At 43.5% G+C, this 24,263-nt stretch overlaps 1 protein-coding gene across 1 annotated transcript in view; it reads left to right on the top strand.

Moving 5' to 3' along the window:
- LOC142212631 (cysteine-rich protein 1-like) overlaps nt 1-14,380 on the top strand; it is a 57,241-nt gene extending 42,861 nt beyond the window's left edge. The window contains exons 4-5 of the mRNA XM_075280603.1: nt 7,390-7,513; nt 14,341-14,380. Coding sequence (XP_075136704.1) covers nt 7,390-7,472 — 83 coding nt within the window. The 3' untranslated portion in view covers nt 7,473-7,513; nt 14,341-14,380. The remainder of the gene's footprint in view (nt 1-7,389; nt 7,514-14,340) is intronic.
- Nucleotides 14,381-24,263: the final 9,883 nt, after the last annotated feature.

Below are 24,263 nucleotides of genomic sequence, written 5' to 3'. Positions count from 1 at the left end.
AGAGACTTAGCAGTGCTGAGTCAGTTTTGCTCAACTACACATCTGATGCACACTCGGCACTGCTACATCAGATGTAGCAATCTGATGTAGCAGAGCCGAGGGTGCACTAGAACCCCTGTGCAAACTCAGTTCACGCTAATAGAATGCATTGGCCAGCGCTGATTGGCCAATGCATTCTATTAGCCCGATGAAGTAGAGCTGAATGTGTGTGCTAAGCACACACATTCAGCACTGCTTCATCAAGCCAATACAATGCATTAGCCAGTGCTGATTGGCCAGAGTACGGAATTCGGCCAATCAGCGCTGGCTCTGCTGGAGGAGGCGGAGTCTAAGGTCGCTCCACACCAGTCTCCATTCAGGTCCGACCTTAGACTCCGCCTCCTCCGGCAGAGCCAGCGCTGATTGGCCGAAGGCTGGCCAATGCATTCCTATGCGAATGCATACTTAGCAGTGCTGAGTCAGTTTTGCTCAACTACACATCTGATGCACACTCGGCACTGCTACATCAGATGTAGCAATCTGATGTAGCAGAGCCGAGGGTGCACTAGAACCCCTGTGCAAACTCAGTTCACGCTAATAGAATGCATTGGCCAGCGCTGATTGGCCAATGCATTCTATTAGCCCGATGAAGTAGAGCTGAATGTGTGTGCTAAGCACACACATTCAGCACTGCTTCATCACGCCAATACAATGCATTAGCCAGTGCTGATTGGCCAGAGTACGGAATTCGGCCAATCAGCGCTGGCTCTGCTGGAGGAGGCGGAGTCTAAGGTCGGACCTGAATGGAGACTGGTGTGGAGCGATCTTAGACTCCGCCTCCTCCAGCAGAGCCAGCGCTGATTGGTCGAGTTCCGTACTCTGGCCAATCAGCGCTGGCCAATGCATTCTATTAGCCCGATGAAGTAGAGCTGAATGTGTGTGCTTAGCACACACATTCAGCTCTACTTCATCAGGCTAATAGAATACATTGGCCAATCAGCGCTGGCCAATGCATTCTATTAGCTTGATGAAGCAGAGTGTGCACAAGGGTTCAAGCGCACCCTCGGCTCTGATGTAGCAGAGCTGAGGGTGCACAAGGGTTCAAGTGCACCCTCGGCTCTCCTACATCAGAGCCGAGGGTGCGCTTGAACCCTTGTGCACACTCTGCTTCATCAAGCTAATAGAATGCATTGGCCAGCACTGATTGGCCAGAGTACGGAATTCGGCCAATCAGCGCTGGCCAATGCATTCTATTAGCCCGATGAAGTAGAGCTGAATGTGTGTGCTAAGCACACACATTCAGCACTGCTTCATCACGCCAATACAATGCATTAGCCAGTGCTGATTGGCCAGAGTACGGAATTCGGCCAATCAGCGCTGGCTCTGCTGGAGGAGGCGGAGTCTAAGATCGCTCCACACCAGTCTCCATTCAGGTCCGACCTTAGACTCCGCCTCCTCCAGCAGAGCCAGCGCTGATTGGTCGAGTTCCGTACTCTGGCCAATCAGCGCTGGCCAATGCATTCTATTAGCCCGATGAAGTAGAGCTGAATGTGTGTGCTTAGCACACACATTCAGCTCTACTTCATCGGGCTAATAGAATGCATTGGCCAGCGCTGATTGGCCGAATTCCGTACTCTGGCCAATCAGCACTGGCTAATGCATTGTATTGGCTTGATGAAGCAGTGCTGAATGTGTGTGCTTAGCACACACATTCAGCTCTACTTCATCGGGCTAATAGAATGCATTGGCCAGCGCTGATTGGCCGAATTCCGTACTCTGGCCAATCAGCACTGGCTAATGCATTGTATTGGCTTGATGAAGCAGTGCTGAATGTGTGTGCTTAGCACACACATTCAGCTCTACTTCATCGGGCTAATAGAATGCATTGGCCAATCAGCGCTGGCCAATGCATTCTATTAGCGTGAACTGAGTTTGCACAGGGGTTCTAGTGCACCCTCGGCTCTGCTACATCAGATTGCTACATCTGATGTAGCAGTGCCGAGTGTGCATCAGATGTGTAGTTGAGCAAAACTGACTCAGCACTGCTAAGTCTGCATTCGCATAGGAATGCATTGGCCAGCCTTCGGCCAATCAGCGCTGGCTCTGCCGGAGGAGGCGGAGTCTAAGGTCGGACCTGAATGGAGACTGGTGTGGAGCGACCTTAGACTCCGCCTCCTCCAGCAGAGCCAGCGCTGATTGGCCGAATTCCGTACTCTGGCCAATCAGCACTGGCTAATGCATTGTATTGGCTTGATGAAGCAGTGCTGAATGTGTGTGCTTAGCACACACATTCAGCTCTACTTCATCGGGCTAATAGAATGCATTGGCCAGCGCTGATTGGCCGAATTCCGTACTCTGGCCAATCAGTACTGGCTAATGCATTGTATTGGCTTGATGAAGCAGTGCTGAATGTGTGTGCTTAGCACACACATTCAGCTCTACTTCATCGGGCTAATAGAATGCATTGGCCAATCAGCGCTGGCCAATGCATTCTATTAGCGTGAACTGAGTTTGCACAGGGGTTCTAGTGCACCCTCGGCTCTGCTACATCAGATTGCTACATCTGATGTAGCAGTGCCGAGTGTGCATCAGATGTGTAGTTGAGCAAAACTGACTCAGCACTGCTAAGTCTGCATTCGCATAGGAATGCATTGGCCAGCCTTCGGCCAATCAGCGCTGGCTCTGCCGGAGGAGGCGGAGTCTAAGGTCGGACCTGAATGGAGACTGGTGTGGAGCGACCTTAGACTCCGCCTCCTCCAGCAGAGCCAGCGCTGATTGGCCGAATTCCGTACTCTGGCCAATCAGCACTGGCTAATGCATTGTATTGGCTTGATGAAGCAGTGCTGAATGTGTGTGCTTAGCACACACATTCAGCTCTACTTCATCGGGCTAATAGAATGCATTGGCCAGCGCTGATTGGCCGAATTCCGTACTCTGGCCAATCAGCACTGGCTAATGCATTGTATTGGCTTGATGAAGCAGTGCTGAATGTGTGTGCTTAGCACACACATTCAGCTCTACTTCATCGGGCTAATAGAATGCATTGGCCAATCAGCGCTGGCCAATGCATTCTATTAGCGTGAACTGAGTTTGCACAGGGGTTCTAGTGCACCCTCGGCTCTGCTACATCAGATTGCTACATCTGATGTAGCAGTGCCGAGTGTGCATCAGATGTGTAGTTGAGCAAAACTGACTCAGCACTGCTAAGTCTGCATTCGCATAGGAATGCATTGGCCAGCCTTCGGCCAATCAGCGCTGGCTCTGCCGGAGGAGGCGGAGTCTAAGGTCGGACCTGAATGGAGACTGGTGTGGAGCGACCTTAGACTCCGCCTCCTCCAGCAGAGCCAGCGCTGATTGGCCGAATTCCGTACTCTGGCCAATCAGCACTGGCTAATGCATTGTATTGGCTTGATGAAGCAGTGCTGAATGTGTGTGCTTAGCACACACATTCAGCTCTACTTCATCGGGCTAATAGAATGCATTGGCCAGCGCTGATTGGCCGAATTCCGTACTCTGGCCAATCAGCACTGGCTAATGCATTGTATTGGCTTGATGAAGCAGTGCTGAATGTGTGTGCTTAGCACACACATTCAGCTCTACTTCATCGGGCTAATAGAATGCATTGGCCAATCAGCGCTGGCCAATGCATTCTATTAGCGTGAACTGAGTTTGCACAGGGGTTCTAGTGCACCCTCGGCTCTGCTACATCAGATTGCTACATCTGATGTAGCAGTGCCGAGTGTGCATCAGATGTGTAGTTGAGCAAAACTGACTCAGCACTGCTAAGTCTGCATTCGCATAGGAATGCATTGGCCAGCCTTCGGCCAATCAGCGCTGGCTCTGCCGGAGGAGGCGGAGTCTAAGGTCGGACCTGAATGGAGACTGGTGTGGAGCGACCTTAGACTCCGCCTCCTCCAGCAGAGCCAGCGCTGATTGGCCGAATTCCGTACTCTGGCCAATCAGCACTGGCTAATGCATTGTATTGGCTTGATGAAGCAGTGCTGAATGTGTGTGCTTAGCACACACATTCAGCTCTACTTCATCGGGCTAATAGAATGCATTGGCCAGCGCTGATTGGCCGAATTCCGTACTCTGGCCAATCAGCACTGGCTAATGCATTGTATTGGCTTGATGAAGCAGTGCTGAATGTGTGTGCTTAGCACACACATTCAGCTCTACTTCATCGGGCTAATAGAATGCATTGGCCAATCAGCGCTGGCCAATGCATTCTATTAGCGTGAACTGAGTTTGCACAGGGGTTCTAGTGCACCCTCGGCTCTGCTACATCAGATTGCTACATCTGATGTAGCAGTGCCGAGTGTGCATCAGATGTGTAGTTGAGCAAAACTGACTCAGCACTGCTAAGTCTGCATTCGCATAGGAATGCATTGGCCAGCCTTCGGCCAATCAGCGCTGGCTCTGCCGGAGGAGGCGGAGTCTAAGGTCGGACCTGAATGGAGACTGGTGTGGAGCGACCTTAGACTCCGCCTCCTCCAGCAGAGCCAGCGCTGATTGGCCGAATTCCGTACTCTGGCCAATCAGCACTGGCTAATGCATTGTATTGGCTTGATGAAGCAGTGCTGAATGTGTGTGCTTAGCACACACATTCAGCTCTACTTCATCGGGCTAATAGAATGCATTGGCCAATCAGCGCTGGCCAATGCATTCTATTAGCGTGAACTGAGTTTGCACAGGGGTTCTAGTGCACCCTCGGCTCTGCTACATCAGATTGCTACATCTGATGTAGCAGTGCCGAGTGTGCATCAGATGTGTAGTTGAGCAAAACTGACTCAGCACTGCTAAGTCTGCATTCGCATAGGAATGCATTGGCCAGCCTTCGGCCAATCAGCGCTGGCTCTGCCGGAGGAGGCGGAGTCTAAGGTCGGACCTGAATGGAGACTGGTGTGGAGCTATCTTAGACTCCGCCTCCTCCAGCAGAGCCAGCGCTGATTGGTCGAGTTCCGTACTCTGGCCAATCAGCACTGGCCAATGCATTTCTATGGGGAAAAGTTAGCTTGCGAAAATCGCAAACTGACAGGGATTTCCATGAAATAAAGTGACTTTTATGCCCCCAGACATGCTTCCCCTGCTGTCCCAGTGTCATTCCAGGGTGTTGGTATCATTTCCTGGGGTGTCATAGTGGACTTGGTGACCCTCCAGACACGAATTTGGGTTTCCCCCTTAACGAGTTTATGTTCCCCATAGACTATAATGGGGTTCGAAACCCATTCGAACACTCGAACAGTGAGCGGCTGTTCGAATCGAATTTCGAACCTCGAACATTTTAGTGTTCGCTCATCTCTAGAATTGACCAATAAGGTCAATTCATAGCAGCTTCTATGGCTGCTATGGTGGTAGTTCCATTACTGGTGAAGGCATTATGGATCATTTGTAAGTGTATAATGCAAGAGATTCTTCATCCTTAGGGTTGTGCCGATCTTGAGATTTCAGGATCGGTTTTAAAATCTGATTTCTGATCATTTTCCATCTGAACCCGATCCCAATGCAAGTCAATTGTAACATCTCTGCCTGTTCGGGTCGCTGCACCACCCTCTACTCGTGTGCTGCGGCGCAGGAGGCAGGTGCAGTTTGATTCTTGGCTTGGCACCACACCCGTCTTCTGCCCTTGTTGCCTCTGTCCATTTAGTGGTTAATTTTTTTTTTTAAAATGTAGATTGTGAGCCCCACATAGAGCTGACAACGTACATTTTTTCCCTATCAGTATGTATTTTTGGAATATGGGATGGAAATCCATGCAAACACGGGGAGAACATACAAACTCCTTGCAGATAGTTTTATGCCCTTGGCGGGATTTGAACACCAGGACTCCAGCACTGCAAGGCTGCAGTGCTAACCACTGAGCCACCGTGTGGCCCCATTTAGTAGTTAATTTTGTCTTGCCCGTGATTGACAACCTGCCTTCCTGTCAACTCCAGGGACGGGTTCTTCCTCCCCTATTTTATCTTGGCTCCCATTCACACCAGTGCTTGCTATTGCTGTGTGCATACTTGCTCCTTACTGTCCCTATTTTTGCTTGCATTCTTATCCTTGACCTTTGGCTTTCCTCACTGACTATTCTTTGGACTCCGATTTGGCACTGCATCGCTCGACTGTTACTGACCCTTGGCTAGCTGACCTCTCTTTGTTATTGTCCGTCTTGTCTGAATTTTGTGTCTCACATATCCAGGAAGGGACTGTCTTCGTGGTTGCCACCTATTACGTAGGATAGGGTCTGGCAATAGGAAGGGTCAGTTGGGGGCTTCAGCTTAGGGCTCACTGTCTATTGTGTCCCATCCCAGGGTCCAACAGCTCCCGGGGAATTGCTGTCCTAGCAATTCCCTAACATCAATGGTATTTTTTACTGATCGAAAATCGGATTTTAAAAACAATCCTATTCACTACACAGCGTGGAATCCAAAAATTGAATGTTTCAATTTTTGGACTCCATGCTTTGTAGTGATTAAAAAATCCCCCGGCTACTTAAGTCCCACTGCTGTCCACTTACTTGCACAGAAGCACTGCCCCTTCCGCTCTACACTGCTCTTGCTCCTCTTCTTTCTACTTCGCATGTCTGCAGAGCACCATACGTGCCCCCACCTCCCAGGCTAGTGTTACTTATGCTAGGAGTAGGCGGGTCTTGTTGTGGCACGCACAGCAGCATGCACGGGAGCATGCAGGGTGCTCTGCAGACATGAGCAGTAGAAAGAAGAAGTGAGAGAGCAGTGTGGAGCGGCAGGGGCAGTGCTTCTGTACAGGTAAGTTGAGAGATCGGGATCAGGATTCTGTTCTCAATCTTTTTTAGGCGGGATCGGAACCCGATCGTGATCATGAAATTTACTCAATCACCGATCGGGATCCGATCTTTTCCAATCCCGATCGCTCAACCGTATTCATCCTCTCTCCCTCTCTGTGATTGGGCACAATGATTAAGAAGTGGTCTGTCCAATCATTGCGGGGGAGGGAATCTGCATGGCAGCAGAATTTCCCTGAGTTGAAGGAGCCTTTAATCTGTGCGAGCGCATTGCCATCCATCTTAAAGGGAAAGTAAGTAAGACTGAGACATGGATAATTTCTTTTATTTCCTTGTTTCAGATAAAAATTTTAGTCTTCTTGTGGTCAACAAATAGAGCACATAAGTTGCCCTCCCTGTGCTATAAAGAAACTTTCACAAGCCGCCTCCAAGAGTAAATTTTGCAGACTACTACCCAAAGGTTGTGTTTGCTTATTTGCATTGAATATCAAAATCTTGCATCAATAATAATGGTGCCACTTTTTCATGATTCATTTTTATCCTTTACTGTACATTCTATAAGCAGAAAAAAAGTGGAAAAAATAAGGAAATAATGTAAGCCGCATGTCTCAGTATCTATTTGCCCATTGTTTTAATTTTTTTTTTTTTTGCACTTTTAGCTTCACGTGGACCAAGTTCCTCAACAATTGCACCAATATCTTCCTCATCAACAGTTTCAAAAGAAAATCAGACCAAGTCTTAAAGGCAGTCAGAGAAAAAGATGTATGTTCAGATGTAGCGAAGGTTAACATGATTCATATCGCATTAACACCATGTGGCACGAAGTGTGACTTTTTCTATTGGTTTTCAATGGTTTTTGTTGTCTTCTGAGGCTAAGACCACATGTTGCAAAAAAGCTGCTTTATGAGTAGATTTAGAAGAAAGGAGAAGCATACATACTTCCTTTATATTTGCCATTTCTTCTGTAGCCACTGCTGGGTACAACATCTGCAACAAAAAAGCAGCTTTTCCGCAACATGCAATCTTAGCCTGAGATAAGACATCACACTGCAGAAAGTCAAGACAAACAGTGCTACATCTGAACGTTTTCCATATTCATTAATGTTTTTTGTATAAAATATGTTGCATATAAATTCACATCCATAATACATTCCAATACAATCTTCTGTATCTTCAAACTATGCTATAAACTATAATGCAAAATTAATTGCATGTTTTATCATTGTGCTTGCAAGTAATAATATGTCTTTATTCAATAGACTTAAATAATTGCTTCATAACAATTGTATCTAAAAAATATTTTGTTATATACTCTTGGAGAGGATCAAAGGTCAAGTTACTGTCTGTCCCTTAGGTCTGGTTCACCTCTGCGTTTGGTATTTCGTTCGAGGACTCCGCTTGGGGACCACCCGAACGGAATGCCGAACATATTTAAAAGTGTTTAGCTAAGAAACCACACGAACCCCAATGACTATAATGGGGTCCATGTGTTTCCCTCGCAGTGTAGGCACGAATCATGCGGAGAAAAAAGTAGTGCTTGCACTACTTTTCTCTCCGCATGATTCGTGCGGGCACAGCGTGGAAAACACACAGACCCCATTATAGTCTATGGGGTCCATGTGGTTTCTCAGCTAACTGCTTTTAAATTTATTTGGGATTCCGTTTGGGGGGGTCCCCAAACAGACTCCCCAAATGGAATACTGAACATAGATATCAACCAGGACTTATAACTGACTGTCTGTTGTGGTTTTTCCCACATCGTCTTATACAGAGAGTTCACAGAGTTTTCCTCTGCGGACATTCTGCTTCAATTATACCAATACAGGAAATAGCAGCACTTCTGTAGGTATAATTGACATGCTGTGATTTACAAAACACAGCAGTTTTTCAAATCGCAGTATGTCTGCTACAGATATTTTTCTGCAATGTGTGATGGATAAAGCCAAAATCCCATCCACTTAAAGAGGACCTTTCACCACTTTTGGGCACATGCAGTGTTATATACTGCTGGAAAGCTGACAGTGCGCTGAATTCAGCGCACTGTCGGCTTTCCCAATCTGTGCCCGCTGTAAAGAGCTTACGGTGCCGGTACCGTAGTGCTCTATGGTCAGAAGGGCGTTTCTGACCATTAGCCAGAGACGTCCTTCTGCCTCGCGGCGCCTATCTCGCTGTGCTGTGGAGCGGGGAGGAACGCCCCCTCCCTCTGCTCACACAGCTCGTCCATAGACGAGTATTATCAGGAGCGGGAGGGGGCGTTCCTCCCCACTCCACAGCACAGCGTGATTGGCGCAGCGAGGCAGAAGGACGTCTCTGGCTAATGGTCAGAAACGCCCTTCTGACCATAGAGCACTACGGTACCGGCACCGTAAGCTCTTTACAGCGGGCACAGATCGGGAAAGCCGACAGTGCGCTGAATTCAGCGCACTGTCAGCTTTCCAGCAGTATATAACACTGCATGTGCCCAAAAGTGGTGAAAGGTCCTCTTTAACAGTTGCTACAAAATGCTGTGTTTTTTTTCCCGCTGCATTTACGCTGCATGGGTCTCCAGGTATTATTATACCTAAGGGTATTTTTAAGGTCTCCTTTGTGAACTCACCTTTAAATCAGCCGCATAGAGGTGAGAACAGATATTGGTTCAAATGGATGATAGAGATCATAACAGTCGGACAACAAAGTAGACAGATTATGATAGAAAATTAACAGACAAGAATAACTAACACTAACTAACTCTTCCTGAATCTTTCCCTATATTTATCCCTGAACACTGGCCCTAAGATCAAACATCATTGAGCCTCAATGTCCATAAAGATATTCCTAATGCAAACTCTAATCAATACAAGACAAGAAAACCAAGCAAGGCAATACAATTACAGAATGAAAACAAGCAAGAACTATAGAGGCACAAAGCAAAACTAGGCAGAAACAAAATTCTAGATTAAAGAATAACAGGGAAAACGAAAGACAGCTACACTATGTCTAATAGGGAACTGCTGAAGCCAGAAAACATTAAGGCTAAGAACCCACGGGCTGATATGCAGGCTAAAGCGCTGCAGGAAAATCTACGGCGAGAACACATCGCAGTACTTCCCGCAGCGCTTTGAACAGAAAGTTCATGGAGTTTTCCTCAATGGACTTTCTGTTACAATTATGTCTATGGGAAAGCCGCCGGCGTTTCCGTAGGTATAATTGACATGCTGCGATTTCCAAAACCATGTAGGTTTTGGAAATCGCAGCATGTCTGTGCTGTGGTTCTAAATGCAAAGTGTGCATGGGATTCCCATGAATCCCATCAACTTTGCAGTTACTGTATAACGCCGTGGGCAAATCGCAGCATTTCCAGCCCGTGGGGCTCCGGCCTAAAAGAGAGGCTAGCCAATCAGGAACATCTCCCCAAACAAACCTGCCCAGAGAGTGATCAACTGCTCACTAATGAATCAGCTGCCAGATCCTTTATAGCAACTGCTCCTATCAAATAGGTACTATATGAGGTGACTCAACAGAGGAAACTTTGTTGTTAATAGCATCCCGGAAGTTGCAAAACCCATCTTTGCAATATTTTTGAAACCAGAATACTTGAGTACAGAGTTTCATAAATTAATATATGTTCAACCAGAATCAGGACTAGCCTTGTGTCTGAGCTTCTATTAGGCTTTTAACACATTTAGGTTTATTTCATGGTTTGTTTCATACGCGCGTATCACACTGAAAGCAATAGGTAAAAAAGCCTCCCATTTTCAATGGGAAACGCACGTAAGACCGCCACATTTCTGGAAGTCACAGCATGTTAATTATAGTTAACTATAGTTTCCCTATAGGAAGAAGAAAGTTTCCTTGGCAGACTTTCTATGAAAAGTGATGTGGGGAAAAAAATGATGCGTTTCCGCTGTGGTTTTCCCACATCGCTTTTTCATTACAGCCTGCTACGTTGGAATGTAGCCTGATATAGGTTTCATCCTACACAATTACTTTCTGACATATCTCTTATAAGGAAGCAGATATCTCTGCTGGTAAAAGCAATATATTAAATGCAGTTTTTTCAGGAAAATACATTATATCCTGTACGTAAAGAACATACTATAAGGAGACCACCAGAATCTTGACAATTAACTTTATTTTTTATTAATTATTAAGAGATTCTTTAGGTGGTACACTAAATCATGTTTTTTTTCTAACTAGTCGTACTAGTGATGAATCTGTATTAAACCCCTGGCTATCAGCTACTATCACTGAAAGAAGTGGTGGGTGGTTACTCATTTCCAGTTTGCCAACCCCTTGATTTTACTTTCAACTAAGCTACATTTGAAAGCAGTAACCTGTATGAATAAAGCTTGAATTTTGAGTAGTATTATTTTCCAGATCTAGAACTCAGCAGGCAGGCACATAGATTAACATACAACACAAAATTTAACAAATTCCATTTGGTGAATAAGCTAAGATAACTTGTTTCTGAAACAGACAAGAAGAGAATACGTACTCTGCTTTGTCACATCCCAGCTTTGTTCCCTTAATCATTATACTTTCCAATGTAATCACAGTCTCATTCGGAAATGTATTCAAATTCTGCACATTTTAAGGTTGAAAATGCTACATATTTAATAGTTATGTGATCTTCTACATAATAACTATATATTTAGATTATAATGGAATTTAAATATGTCTTATCAGAAAGAAAATCAGAATGTATACCACTGCTTTATAAGTCTCAGATAGACAGACAGACAGACAGACAGACAGACAGACAGACAGACAGATAGATAGATAGATAGATAGATAGATAGATAGATAGATAGACGAAAGGTCTAGCTACCCTGATAACAAGAAATCCAATCCACCTGTGACATATGCAAATTATATTGTTTTACTTAGGGCTCGTTCACATCTGCGCCCAGTCTCTGCAGGTTCCCATTTCCTGCACAAAACTGACCAGGAGACGGAAACCTGCAGGACTCTTTCTCACCCATTCATTTGAATGGGTTTGAAAGATGTCCGGCCGTGAGCGCCGGTGAGCGGTTTATGCTCTACGCCGCAAAACTGTTTTTCTAAAGTCGGACATGCAGTACTCTGTGTCTGATTTAAAAAAAACAGTTTTGCGGCGGAGAGCATAAAACACTCACCAGCGCTCATGGCCGGACCCGGTCTGACAGCTTTCCGTCTTCTGCATGCAGAAGACGGAAAGCTGAGAACGGACTCCGAGCGCTAGTGTGAACCTAGAGTTACTTAAATTCCAATTTAAGTCTCTTCATTTTTTACATATGAATTTAATAATACATCAAACTTGTCAAAAATCTTCTTTGTTTCCTTGAATGTCACAACTGTCTTAAACATGCCCATCTATTATTCTCTCTTAAATGTACTTAAAGTAGGAGTTAAATAAAATACATTAAATTTTAAAGCTATTCATTTAACTTTAGTTATTGAATGGAGCTATAGTCTTATATTATAACCTTACGTTTTTTGCATATATTATTAGTAGATTATCACACCTAGCAGGGCCTTCTCTACTATTATATGATATGTTAATTCTTTATTACACTGTAATGTCAAATGCTATCTGTTCATATCCCATCTGATTTGTAAGTGCTGCGGAATATGTTGGCACTATATAAATAAAGCTATTAATATTATTATCACATCTGATATAGATGAATCTGTATGTGGAAAAGGTGGTTACAGATGAATAACAAAATGAATACAAAAACTAATATAGAGTGAAGATCATAAATAAAATCCTATCAACAGATCCTTCAGTGCAGGAGCATAACTTGAGGGGATGCAGGGGGTGCAGTCGTACCGGAGCCCTGGAGCCTTAGGGGGCCCATAAGCACTGGCATCAGTATTGAGATTGCAGCTTCCATCTGGCCCATAAACCAAGGTGACCCACAGATTTCCCTAACCACACTAAGGTGGATTAAACTCCTTAATACCCATAAACATCACTATCAAGAATTCGCTGTAGGGGTGAGGTAGGGGCCCCTGGACAAAACATTGCATCGGGGCCCACAACACTTTAGTTACTCCACTGCTTCAGTGGGATGTCTCATGAAGACAACCCTTATTCAGATGAAAGCTTCCATACATCCAACTTTTCATATATCCAAAGAAAGCCGATTTTGCCTAGGGAACATGCAACAGTTATAAATTTTGCCCACAGAAGAATTTTTTCCCATAGAAGAAACACATGGTGGCCATTCAAGCAAATCCAAGTCTGCTAACGTTTTTCTTAAGTGTGAGGGTTAAACCCATTCCTGCTTTTTATGTGGGATCTCATAGAATTCCTTACAAAAGGCAATGCTTTTCTAAGGGATTATTTTATAGTGCTGGCCATGTACATATTAGCAATTCCTTCATCCATTTATATTGTTTCACTGAAAGGATCTCTCTATCCTGACTGCTTGTATAGCAGCCACCATAAAGTTACACAAGTCAGCAAATGACTAGTAGAAGACACAAATCAGAAATGTTTCACAGTAGCGATCAGCGCTAACAATTTAGGAGTCAATTATATAGCCATACATCCTCATTTTCTTAAGACTAGAAAAATGTAAGACTGTTAACCCATGAACTGAGCTTTGTGTGAGATTTATCAGGAGACCTCACCATAATTTGGACTAGGCGTAAATAGTAATTCATTAATGGTTTCTGCTCTATGTAGAGAGCAGGATTTATGTAAGACACATGTACTATGAAGGTACAATTGACATGATTCTGGGCGACCACAAAAGTGAATGACAAACCACTTAAAAGGGGGTTATCCCCTTGCACCCTTATGAATATAAATATACCATGCTAAATAAATGTGACAAGTAAAACATTTGGCTAAATCTGGAACACACAGAAATGAAGACATTTCAGAGCACGGACTGAAATCATATACAATTTAGACGCACAAGAGCAAAAATGTATTGGCTGTAAAGTACAATAGAAAAACACTGAGTAGTGTCTGTAGTGGGGAAGGAATCGCGTTGCACTCTGCCAGAAAGTAAAGTTAATTGCTGTAATGCTTTGATGCTTAAAGGTTTCCATGGTAACAAAATGGTTGCAGGGAGGGGAGCTGAGGATGGATGCTGACAGGCAAGTTTTAGAGATAGAATCAAGCTCAGCTAAAAGTCTAAATGGTAGCTTTTAACCAGTGTGATCTGATTAGGAGAGGTAGCATATGGAGTCCGCCAAGGTGCTGGGGCTTAGCTGGGAGTGCTTGTGTAATTCTATCTATATTGTAATATCTATCTATCTATCTATCTATCTATCTATCTATCTTCTATCTATCTATCTATCTATCTATCTATCTATCTCCTATCTATCTATCTATCTATCTATCTATCTATCTATCTAATCTCCTATCATCTATCTATCTATCTATCTATCTATCTATCTATCTATCTATCTTGTAATATCTATCTATCTATCTATCTATCTATCTATCTATCTATCTATCTATCATCTATCTATCTATCTTATAGCTATCTTTTCTGGTTATGCTTTGCAGTAATACAATAATAAAGGATTTCTATACACCCTATAAATACTATCTCAGAACACTCCTCCTCTATTATTTTTATCTGCGGTACATATGAACAGTTTTTTTTCCCCTTTGTGTTTTTCTCTTTTAGGATTGCAGTGATGATCATATGATACATCACAATCTATCCCAAAGACAGCTCAAAAAGTGTCTTTGAGAAGCAAATAGTTTCCAGAAACCAGTAGCTGCTGTGGGAAAGTTGGAGATTGATTCAGAACCTTTAAGCAGTGGCGTAATGATCGCGGTCACAGGGGTTGCAACCGCGACCAGGCCCGGAGGGGTACATGGCCGGCTGGAGATGGCCGGGGCTCTGGACCACTATGAAAGTGGTCGGGAAAAGAATAGTTCCCTGACAGCTATTCCTATTGTTAATGGAAAGGCCACATTCCATTAGATGCTAGCCCAGGGGAGGTGACAAAAAATAAACAAAAATACTTATACTCACCTGTCCTAGGCTTAGCATCCTCTCCAGTGCTCTTCTGGCCGATGACTGAGGTCAGACATCAATGCTAGGGCCTGTGATTGGGCCTCAGCAGTCATATGGGGTACATTGGCATAATGAAATCATCACATCCCACATGACAGCTGAGGTCCAATCACAGGTCCCAGCAGTGACGTTTGGGGAGCAGGACCTCAGTCACCGGCACACCGACAGAAGAGGAGCAAGGAAGATGGGAGTGGCAAGGTAAGTATAAGTTTCCAACTGGAACACTACATATACATTCATATTCAAGAGGGATGAAGTGGTGCATTTCAGAGGAAAGGCAGAAAGGACAATGACTCATTAAGACCTCCCGGACTGATAAATCTAAATCGGAAGATCCATTGAGTCTTCATGGCTCTAGGGACTATTTAGAGCCAGAATCTTCAAGCGGGCAGCGTCGATCTTTATCAAGTACAGGGCCAACCCTCATGGTCCCGCAAACTGCGGTTTTCACCGCATCCTTTTAACCATATAGCGATTGTGCTGTTATACTGTGCCTCCTGATGAACCGTAGGGGGAAACGCGTCGAGGTCTGAATTAGGTCCGAATGTGAAAGGAAAGGGAATAGAATAGACGTGGTTCCTTAGCTGTGCTTTCTCCCCTGGGGATCGACGGGGTAGAAGTAAAATAGCAATTGAGTGCAGGACCAGCATTGCTATCTTAACCCTTACATTATTTCTCATTCTTATTTATCTTCTGAGTGGAGGGTGGTTGGGTGTTTGAAGGAACGCAACCCCAGCAGGAGGACAGTGAGGCTGATACATAAAAGGAAATATAGGGGATTAGCCCACTGTTATAATACTGTTTGGGTCTTCGCCCTTAATGTCTGCTCTGCCGCCAACCCTCCCTCTGTAGGTTATTTTTTGAAGGGGACTACGTTTTATCCTAGTTAAGAATAAAAGTTACATTTCAATTTGCATATACTCCAGAATGTTATAAAGAGTGATCAGCTTAACAGCAATTACTTGCAAAGTCAATAGTTGCCTAGAAAATGAACTTTATCCCCCAAAACACATTTCAACATCATTGCAGCCCTGTCTTAAAAGGACCAGCTAACATCGTTTCAGTGATTGCTCCATTGTTATTGTTATCTCTAAAGAAACACGTGCAGTCATCATTGCACTGCACAAAAATGGCCTAACAGGGAAGAGTATCGCAGCTAGAGAGATTGCACCTCAGTCAACAATCTATCGCATCATCAAGAACTTCAAGGAGAGAGGTTCCATTGTTGGCAAAAAGGCTCCAGGGCACCCAAGAAAGACCAGCAAGTGCCAGGACCGTCTCTTAAAAGTGTTTCAGCTGCGGGATCGGGCTACCAGCAGTGCAGAGCTTGCTCAGGAATGGCAGCAGGCAGGTGTGAGTGCATGTGCACGCACTGTGAGGCGGAGAGTCTTGGAGCAAGGCCTGGTCTCAAGGAGGGCAGCAAAGAAGCCACTTCTCTCCAGAAAAAACATCAGGGACAGACTGATATTCTGCAAAAGATACAGGGAGTGGATTGCTCAGGACTGGGGTAAAGTCATTTTCTCTGATGAATCCCCTTTTCGATTGTTTGGGACATCTGGAAAACAGCTTATTCGGAGAAGACGAGGTGAGCGCTACCACCAGTCTTGTCTCATGCCAACTGTAAAGCATCCTGAAACCATTCATGTGTGGGGTTGCTTCTCAGCCAAGGGAATCGGCTCTCACAGTCTTGCCTAAAAACACAGCCATGAATAAAGAATGGTACCAGAATGTCCTCCAAGATCAACTTCTCCCAACCGTCCAAGAGCAGTTTGACGATCAACAATGCCTTTTCCAGCATGATGGAGCACCTTGCCATAAAACAAAGGTGATAACTATATGGCTCAGGGAACAAAACATAGAGATTTTGGGTCCATGGCCTGGAAACTCCCCAGATCTTAATCCCATTGAGAACTTGTGGTCAATCATCAAGAGACGGGTGGACAAACAAAAACCTACAAATTCTGACAAAATGCAAGCATTGATTGTGCAAGAATGGACTGCTATCAGTCAGGATTTGGTCCAGAAGTTGATTGAGAGCATGCCAGGGAGAATTGCAGAGGTCCTGAAGAAGAAGGGTCAACACTGCAAATATTGACTTGCTGCATTAACTCATTCTGTCAATATAAGCTTTTGTTACTCATAATATGATTGCAATTATACTGTATTTCTGTATGTGATAAAAACATCTGACAAACACACATAAAAACCAGAGGGCAGCAGATCATGTGAAAATATAAGATTTGTGTCATTCTCAAAACTTTTGGCCATGACTGTATATAGAAAAGGATGATGCGATACCTTACAATTATTGTCTGATGCAACACTCAAATGTATTACTGAAAATAGCATTTTCGCTAGAATCATGGCATTTTGTGTCCTCTAATGTCCTCTAATGAACGCTTTGATAAATGTCCCTTGCGTGCAGAATTATGCTCCACAGCAGCCTCTGAAATTTTTATTATGTGCCACAGTGGCACAATAGACTGTGGAGCATAATAGAGGTTGCAGGGGGCCACTGTGGGGCTTAATAGATGTTGCAGGGGCCACTGTGGGGCATAATAGAGGTTTCAGGGGCTTAACTTAAATTTTAATCATACATAGTAAAACTTAAAGGGGCTCTATCAGCAAAATCATGCTGATAGAGCCCCACACATGCGTGAATAGCCTTTAAAAAGGCTATTCAGGCACCGCTAAAGTTATATTAAACTACCCCTCCCGTTTTAAAATAATACCCTAAAAAAGATTGTGATCTACTTACGCATCGTGTACGCTGGGCGGGCATTCAGGGTGCGTCGTCTTCTTCATCCACGCCTCCTCTTCCAGCGATGTCCTCGGGTCCCGTCTTCCTCCGGCGCTCGCGAACTGACAGTGATAAAAAAAAAATGGCCTAGGCTCATGCGCAACAGCATGCAGCTTCTACTATGGCTACTGCGCATGCGCCCAGGCCATTTTTTTTTTTTATCAATGTCAGTTAGCGAGCGCCGGAGGAGGACGGGACCCGAGGGCATCGGAGGAAGAGGAGGCGTAGCTGAAGAAGAAGACACACCCTGAATGCCCGCCCAGCGTGCATGATGCGTAAGTAGATCATTCTTTTTTAGGTTTTGCTGATAGAGCCCCTTTAATAGGTCATGAGGGGTTTACTAATAAGGTGAGCCATCCTCCCTCCCTTACAAAGTGTATACATCTTCATCTGAAGTGCACTTCAGATTATTCAACCCATTATAGACCATTAAAAATTAGTCTTAGCAACATTTACAAACTTTCAGCTGTTTGAAAAAATAGAAATGCAAACACGAACAATGTAAATAGATCAACATAAGTAATATAACAAGCACTTTCTCCAAATGTAACAGAAAATGGCACTTTTAAAGGGATTAGTCAAGAATTTTTTTATTTATGACCTGTAGATCTTAAAAAGGGTTGAGCCGCTCTTGAGATTTCAGGATTGATTTTAAAATCTGATTTCCGGTCAATTTCCAGACGATCGCGATCGTGAAATTTGCTCGATTGCCGATCTTTTCCGATCCTGATCGCTCAACCCTAGTCATAAATATCTCATTGATGGGAGAGTCAACAGCTGGCTCCTACATGGATCAGCTATTTGGAGGTATGTTCAATCCCTACACTATGTAGTGCATAGAGCAAGAAGCAGTTGATTTTGTGCCCTGTATAGTGGCTGAGTACCATTACTAAAACTCTGTTCCTATTGAATTCAGTGGAAGAAGAGCTACCGTTATGGTACCCAACCACTATACAAGCCACGAAGCTATCAGCTTCCACTTGCATGTACATCACCAAGGCCACCAATGATCAGATAGTTGTGGCCTATCCTAAGGATAAGTTGAAAATTAAAAACAAATCCTGGACAACACTTTTTATAATGACTGCAGTTTCAGAATTATTCAATCACCTGAATAGAATCCTTCACATATGCAAATCAGGTGTTGTCTCAAGCACTCTTGAAGCAACTACTCAAGGACTCAGAAGTTCTTGAGAAAAAAAAACAAAACCCAATACCTGAATGACTTGGTTTTTTTTGACTATGACATTTTATTGCATTTTAGAAAATGGTTAAGTCAAGAAAGTGGTCTTAAAAAAGGAAAATGATACTAAAAGGACAATGCAAAGGCAATGAATGTTCGTAAAGATACAGTTGGAAGAATAGTTGGTTCCAATAAGCTCAAAGCCATATCAATATGCCACAGAAATTTTGTGATTCTTTTCTGTGGAGCGATGAAACAAAATTGTAGTTTTTCGGGCCTATGGATCAATTATACACTCACCGGCCACTTTATTAGGTACACCATGCTAGTAACGGGTTGGACCCCCTTTTGCCTTCAGAACTGCCTCAATTCTTCGTGGCATAGATTCAACAAGGTGCTGGAAGCATTCCTCAGAGATTTTGGTCCATATTGACATGATGGCATCACACAGTTGCCGCAGATTTGTCGGCTGCACATCCATGATGCGAATCTCCCGTTCCACCACATCCCAAAGATGCTCTATTGGATTGAGATCTGGTGACTGTGGAGGCCATTGGAGTACAGTGAACTCATTGTCATGTTCAAGAAACCAGTCTGAGATGATTCCAGCTTTATGACATGGCGCATTATCCTGCTGAAAGTAGCCATCAGATGCTGGGTACATTGTGGTCATAAAGGGATGGACATGGTCAGCAACAATACTCAGGTAGGCTTTGGCGTTGCAACGATGCTCAATTGGTACCAAGGGGCCCAAAGAGTGCCAAGAAAATATTCCCCACACCATGACACCACCACCACCAGCCTGAACCGTTGATACAAGGCAGGATGGATCCATGCTTTCATGTTGTTGACGCCAAATTCTGACCCTACCATCCGAATGTCGCAGCAGAAATCGAGACTCATCAGACCAGGCAACGTTTTTCCAATCTTCAATTGTCCAATTTCGATGAGCTTGTGCAAATTGTAGCCTCAGTTTCCTGTTCTTAGCTGAAAGGAGTGGCACCCGGTGTGGTCTTCTGCTGCTGTAGCCCATCTGCCTCAAAGTTCGACGTACTGTGCGTTCAGAGATGCTCTTCTGGCTACCTTGGTTGTAGCGGGTGGCTATTTGAGTCACTGTTGCCTTTCTATCAGCTCGAACCAGTCTGGCCATTCTCCTCTGACCTCTGGCATCAACAACGCATTTCCGCCCACAGAACTGCTGCTCACTGGATGTTTTTTCTTTTTCGGACCATTCTCTGTAAACCCTAGAGATGGTTGTGCATGAAAATCCCAGTAGATCAGCAGTTTCTGAAATACTCAGACCAGCCCTTCTGGCACCAACAACCATGCCACGTTCAAAGGCACTCAAATCACCTTTCTTCCCCATACTGATGCTCGGTTTGAACTGCAGGAGATTGTCTTGACCATGTCTACATGCCTAAATGCACTGAGTTGCCGCCATGCGATTGGCTGATTAGAAATTAAGTGTTAACAAGCAGTTGGACAGGTGTACCTAATAAAGTGGCCGGTGAGTGTATATCTTAAGGAGTAAGAATGAAGCATACACTGAAAACAACATCCTGTCTACTATATGGTGGTGGCTTGCTGATGTGCTGGAGCTGCTTTGCTTTCTCTGTAAACCTGCACCATGTGGAAGGCAAGAATCAATTAGGTATCAGGATATCCTAGGAGAAAATATCAAGCTTCTGCCAGGAAGCTGAAATTTGACCATCATTGGACCTGTCAAGCATACCTTAAAATCCGCCAAAAATTGGTTAAGAAGTCCTGGAAGATTTTGGAGTGGCCATCACAGCCTGATCCCAACCTCATAAAAAGTCTTTGCATGCCGTAACCACTTCAAATCCCACCAAACTCAATATTTTTTGTGAACTGGAAGTCATTGTTCATGACAAAGATTTATGCATCACATTTGCAGTAGCTCATACAGCAAAAAGGTTCTTTACAAGGTACTACAGACACTGTTCATGAAGGGGTTGCATAATTTGGAGACTGCAGTATTCATCAAAGGTTGCATTTTGTGTTGAATTTGAAAAAACACCACTTGATATATTAGTTGTGTTGTGTAACTGGTTTATTGCAATCAGCCAAAGGTTTGCAAATGTTGCCAATAAACCTAATTTGCAATGTGGTTCAAATAATTTTGATTGCATCTGTAGATATAGTCATGGCGTAAGCGTTGGCACCAAATTCTAGAAAATGAAGTATTTCTCCCAGAAAAATATTGTAATTATACAAGTTTTGTCATACACGTTTATTTCCTTTGTGTGTACTTCAACAACACACAAAAAAAGCAGGAAAAAAAGGCAAATTGGACATAATTTTACACAAAAAAATCCAAAAATGGTCTAGACAAAAGTGATGCTCTTTCAACCTCACCTGTGACAAGTAACAGGTGTGGGCAATGTAAAAATCACACTTTCAACCAGATAAAAGGGAGAGAAGTTGACTCAATCTTTGCATTGTGCGTCAGTGTGTGCCACACTAAGCATAGAGAACAGAAAGAGCAAAAGAGGAGGACTTGAGAATCAAAATTATGGGAAAAATATCAGCAATCTCAACATTACAAATCAATATCCAATGATATTGATGTTTCTTTTACCATGGTGCACAGCATAATCAAGAAATTTACAACTCATGGCACTGTAGCTAAACTCCCAGGATGTGGATGGAAAATAAAAAAAATTGATAATAGGTTGCAACGCAGGATAGTCCGGATGGTGAATAAGCAGCTCCAATCAAGTTCCAAAGAAATTCAAGCTGTCCTGCAGGCTCAGGGTGCATCAATGTGAGCACAAACCATTCGTCGACATTTGATTGAAATTAAACGCTATGGCAGGAGACCCAGGAGGACCCCACTGCTGACACAGACATAAAAAAGCTACACTGCAGTTAAAATTTTCTTGGAAAATGTCTTGTGGACAAATGAGACCAAGATAGAACTTTTTGGTAAAGCACATCATTCTACTGTTTCCTGAAAAAAATGGAATGAGGCCTACAAAGAAAAGAACACAGTACCAACAGTCAAATATGGTGGAGGTTAAACGAGTTTTTGGGCGTCTTTTGCTGCGTCTGGGTGTCTTGATTGTATGCAAGGCATCATGAAATCTGAAGATTACCAAATGATTTTAGGTCGCAATGTAGGGCCCAGTGTCAGAAAGCTGGGTTTGCATCCCAGGTCATGGATCTTCCAACAGGACAATGATCTTAAACATACTTTAATAAGCACCCAGAACTAGACTGAAAAACGTGCTGGAGAGCTCTGAAGTAGCCAACAATGAGTCCAAATGTAAATCCCATTGAACACCTGTGGAGAGATCTTAAAATTGCTGTTGGGGGAAGGCACCCATCAATTATGTGAGACGTGGAAGAAGAGTGGCCCAAAATTCCAGTTGAAAGGTGTAAGAAGCTTGTTGATGGTTATAGGAAGCAACTGATTTCAGTTATTTTTTCCAAAAGGTGCAAAACCAAATACTAAGTTAAGGGTGCCCGTAATTTTGCCCAATCCATTTTTAGAGTTTCATGTAAAAAATTTTGTGTTGTTTTAATACTCACAAAGGAAATAAACATGTTTATAACAGAACGTGTAATTGCAACAGTTTTCTCGGGGAAAAACTTCATTTTCTGGAAAAAAAAATACAGGGGTGCCATCACTAGCAGCCATGACTGTAAAGATCCCAAGTTGTACCTTTTCAAGAGATAGACAAGAAGATTGATTGTGCTTTAAGATGCTTAAATTCAAAAAGTAAAAAAAAATTAAAAATTAAGTATTAAAAATTCAAATCAGCCTCCTTTCCCTAGAACACATATAAAACTAATACTGCTAATACTGTGAAACACATACATGTTAGGTATCCCTGTGTCCAAAACCACCCACTATACAAATCTATAAAAATATTTTTCCTGTACGGCAAACGGCGTAGCGGGGAAAAAAATGTTGTCTAACTGCCCCTTCCCTTAGACTGTTTTTTTTTTTCCCCACTTGGAATTCAGCCTGACTACCACCTGGCTGAATATAGGGTATCTGCAGTGCTCCTATTCTGTCGGGAAGGGGTTAATAGGAGCACTGAAGATACCCTATATTGAGCCAGGCTGAATTCCAAGTGGGGGAAAAAAAAAAACAGTCCTCAAGCTCAGGGAAGGGGCAGACAGACAACTAAAACACCCCCTCCCCTTTTCCAGCGTCTACTGCACCCAAAAACTCCGGCCATTTTAATTTGTGAAATTTTCCAGTAGCTGCTGCATTTCCCCCCCTAGGCTTATACTCGAGTCAATAAGATTTCCCAGTTTTTTTGTGGTAAAATTAGGGGCCTCGGCTTATATTGGGGTCGGCTTATACTCGAGTATATACGGTAGTTCGACAAGTGGATCAGAATATGGGGACTCTAAGAAATTTTTATTTTTGGAAAGTTGTGGTTTTTTTAAAGAGGTAAACACCGAAAAAAATATTTAAATTTGGTATCATCATAATCATACCAACCTACAGAATAAAGATGACATGTCATTTTGGATTCATAATGAACGCTGTAAAAATGAAGTCCTTAAGAACGTTGCACATATGCAATTTTTCTCTAATTCCACTTCATTTAAAAAAAATTCCAGGATCCCAGTACATTGAACAGAATTTTAACTAAATAGAAAAAAAAAGTTGTGGTGTTTGGAATGGCTGCGGGAAGGGATGAGACACCTCGTCCACCTTTGTAATCAGTGTTTACTGCTTTAAATAAAATTTTAAAAAAATTAAGCAGATTTACAAATAATCCTTGTTAAAACTCTACCATTTTGCATCTACAGCTCTTATATAGCCCTATATATTTCCATGGTAACAGATTACATACTGTATGTAATCTCATCCTGCGGTCATTCTCAATCATCTGGTACCTACTTCTTACTAACATATATTCTGTATTTTAACAATGAGTTGAGGACATGGAAAACATATGTCTGCAAGTTTAGGCTATGTAGGGTTCTTTTGGTTGTTACTATGGAAACACAGACCTGCATAGCGAATGCTGAGCCAAAACGGTAAGAGATTTTTTAACAAAGACTATTTGAAGAGCTGCTTCATGTTTCATGTTATATGCATTGCTGCAATAAAAAAAAACTGTTGCAAAGGTGCACAATACATAGACAGGGCCTAGGGCCATACTTGCAGCTCTCCCAGAAATTCCTGATGACTCCTGCAAGTGCTGACAAATCTCCTGTGGGGCCAGAACTCTACCTGAGCCCCAGAATGTGCATCTGCATAAGTTGTGTAAAGAATAGAGATGAGCGAACAGTGTTCTATCGAACACATGTTCGATCGGATATCAGGGTGTTCGCCATGTTCGAATCGAATCGAACACCGCGTGGTAAAGTGCGCCAAAATTCGATTCCCCTCCCACCTTCCCTGGCGCCTTTTTTGCACCAATAACAGCGCAGGGGAGGTGGGACAGGAACTACGACACCGGGGGCATTGAACAAAATTGGAAAAAGTCATTGGCTGCCGAAATCAGGTGACCTCCATTTTAGACGAATAGTGGATTTCAAATCCGGGTCATATGAGAA

Source organism: Leptodactylus fuscus, chromosome 1, assembly GCF_031893055.1.
Source record: "Leptodactylus fuscus isolate aLepFus1 chromosome 1, aLepFus1.hap2, whole genome shotgun sequence".
NCBI classification, from domain to species: domain Eukaryota; kingdom Metazoa; phylum Chordata; class Amphibia; order Anura; family Leptodactylidae; genus Leptodactylus; species Leptodactylus fuscus.
Note: the sequence above shows the minus strand (reverse complement) of the source record. Positions and strands in the feature narration are given on the sequence as shown.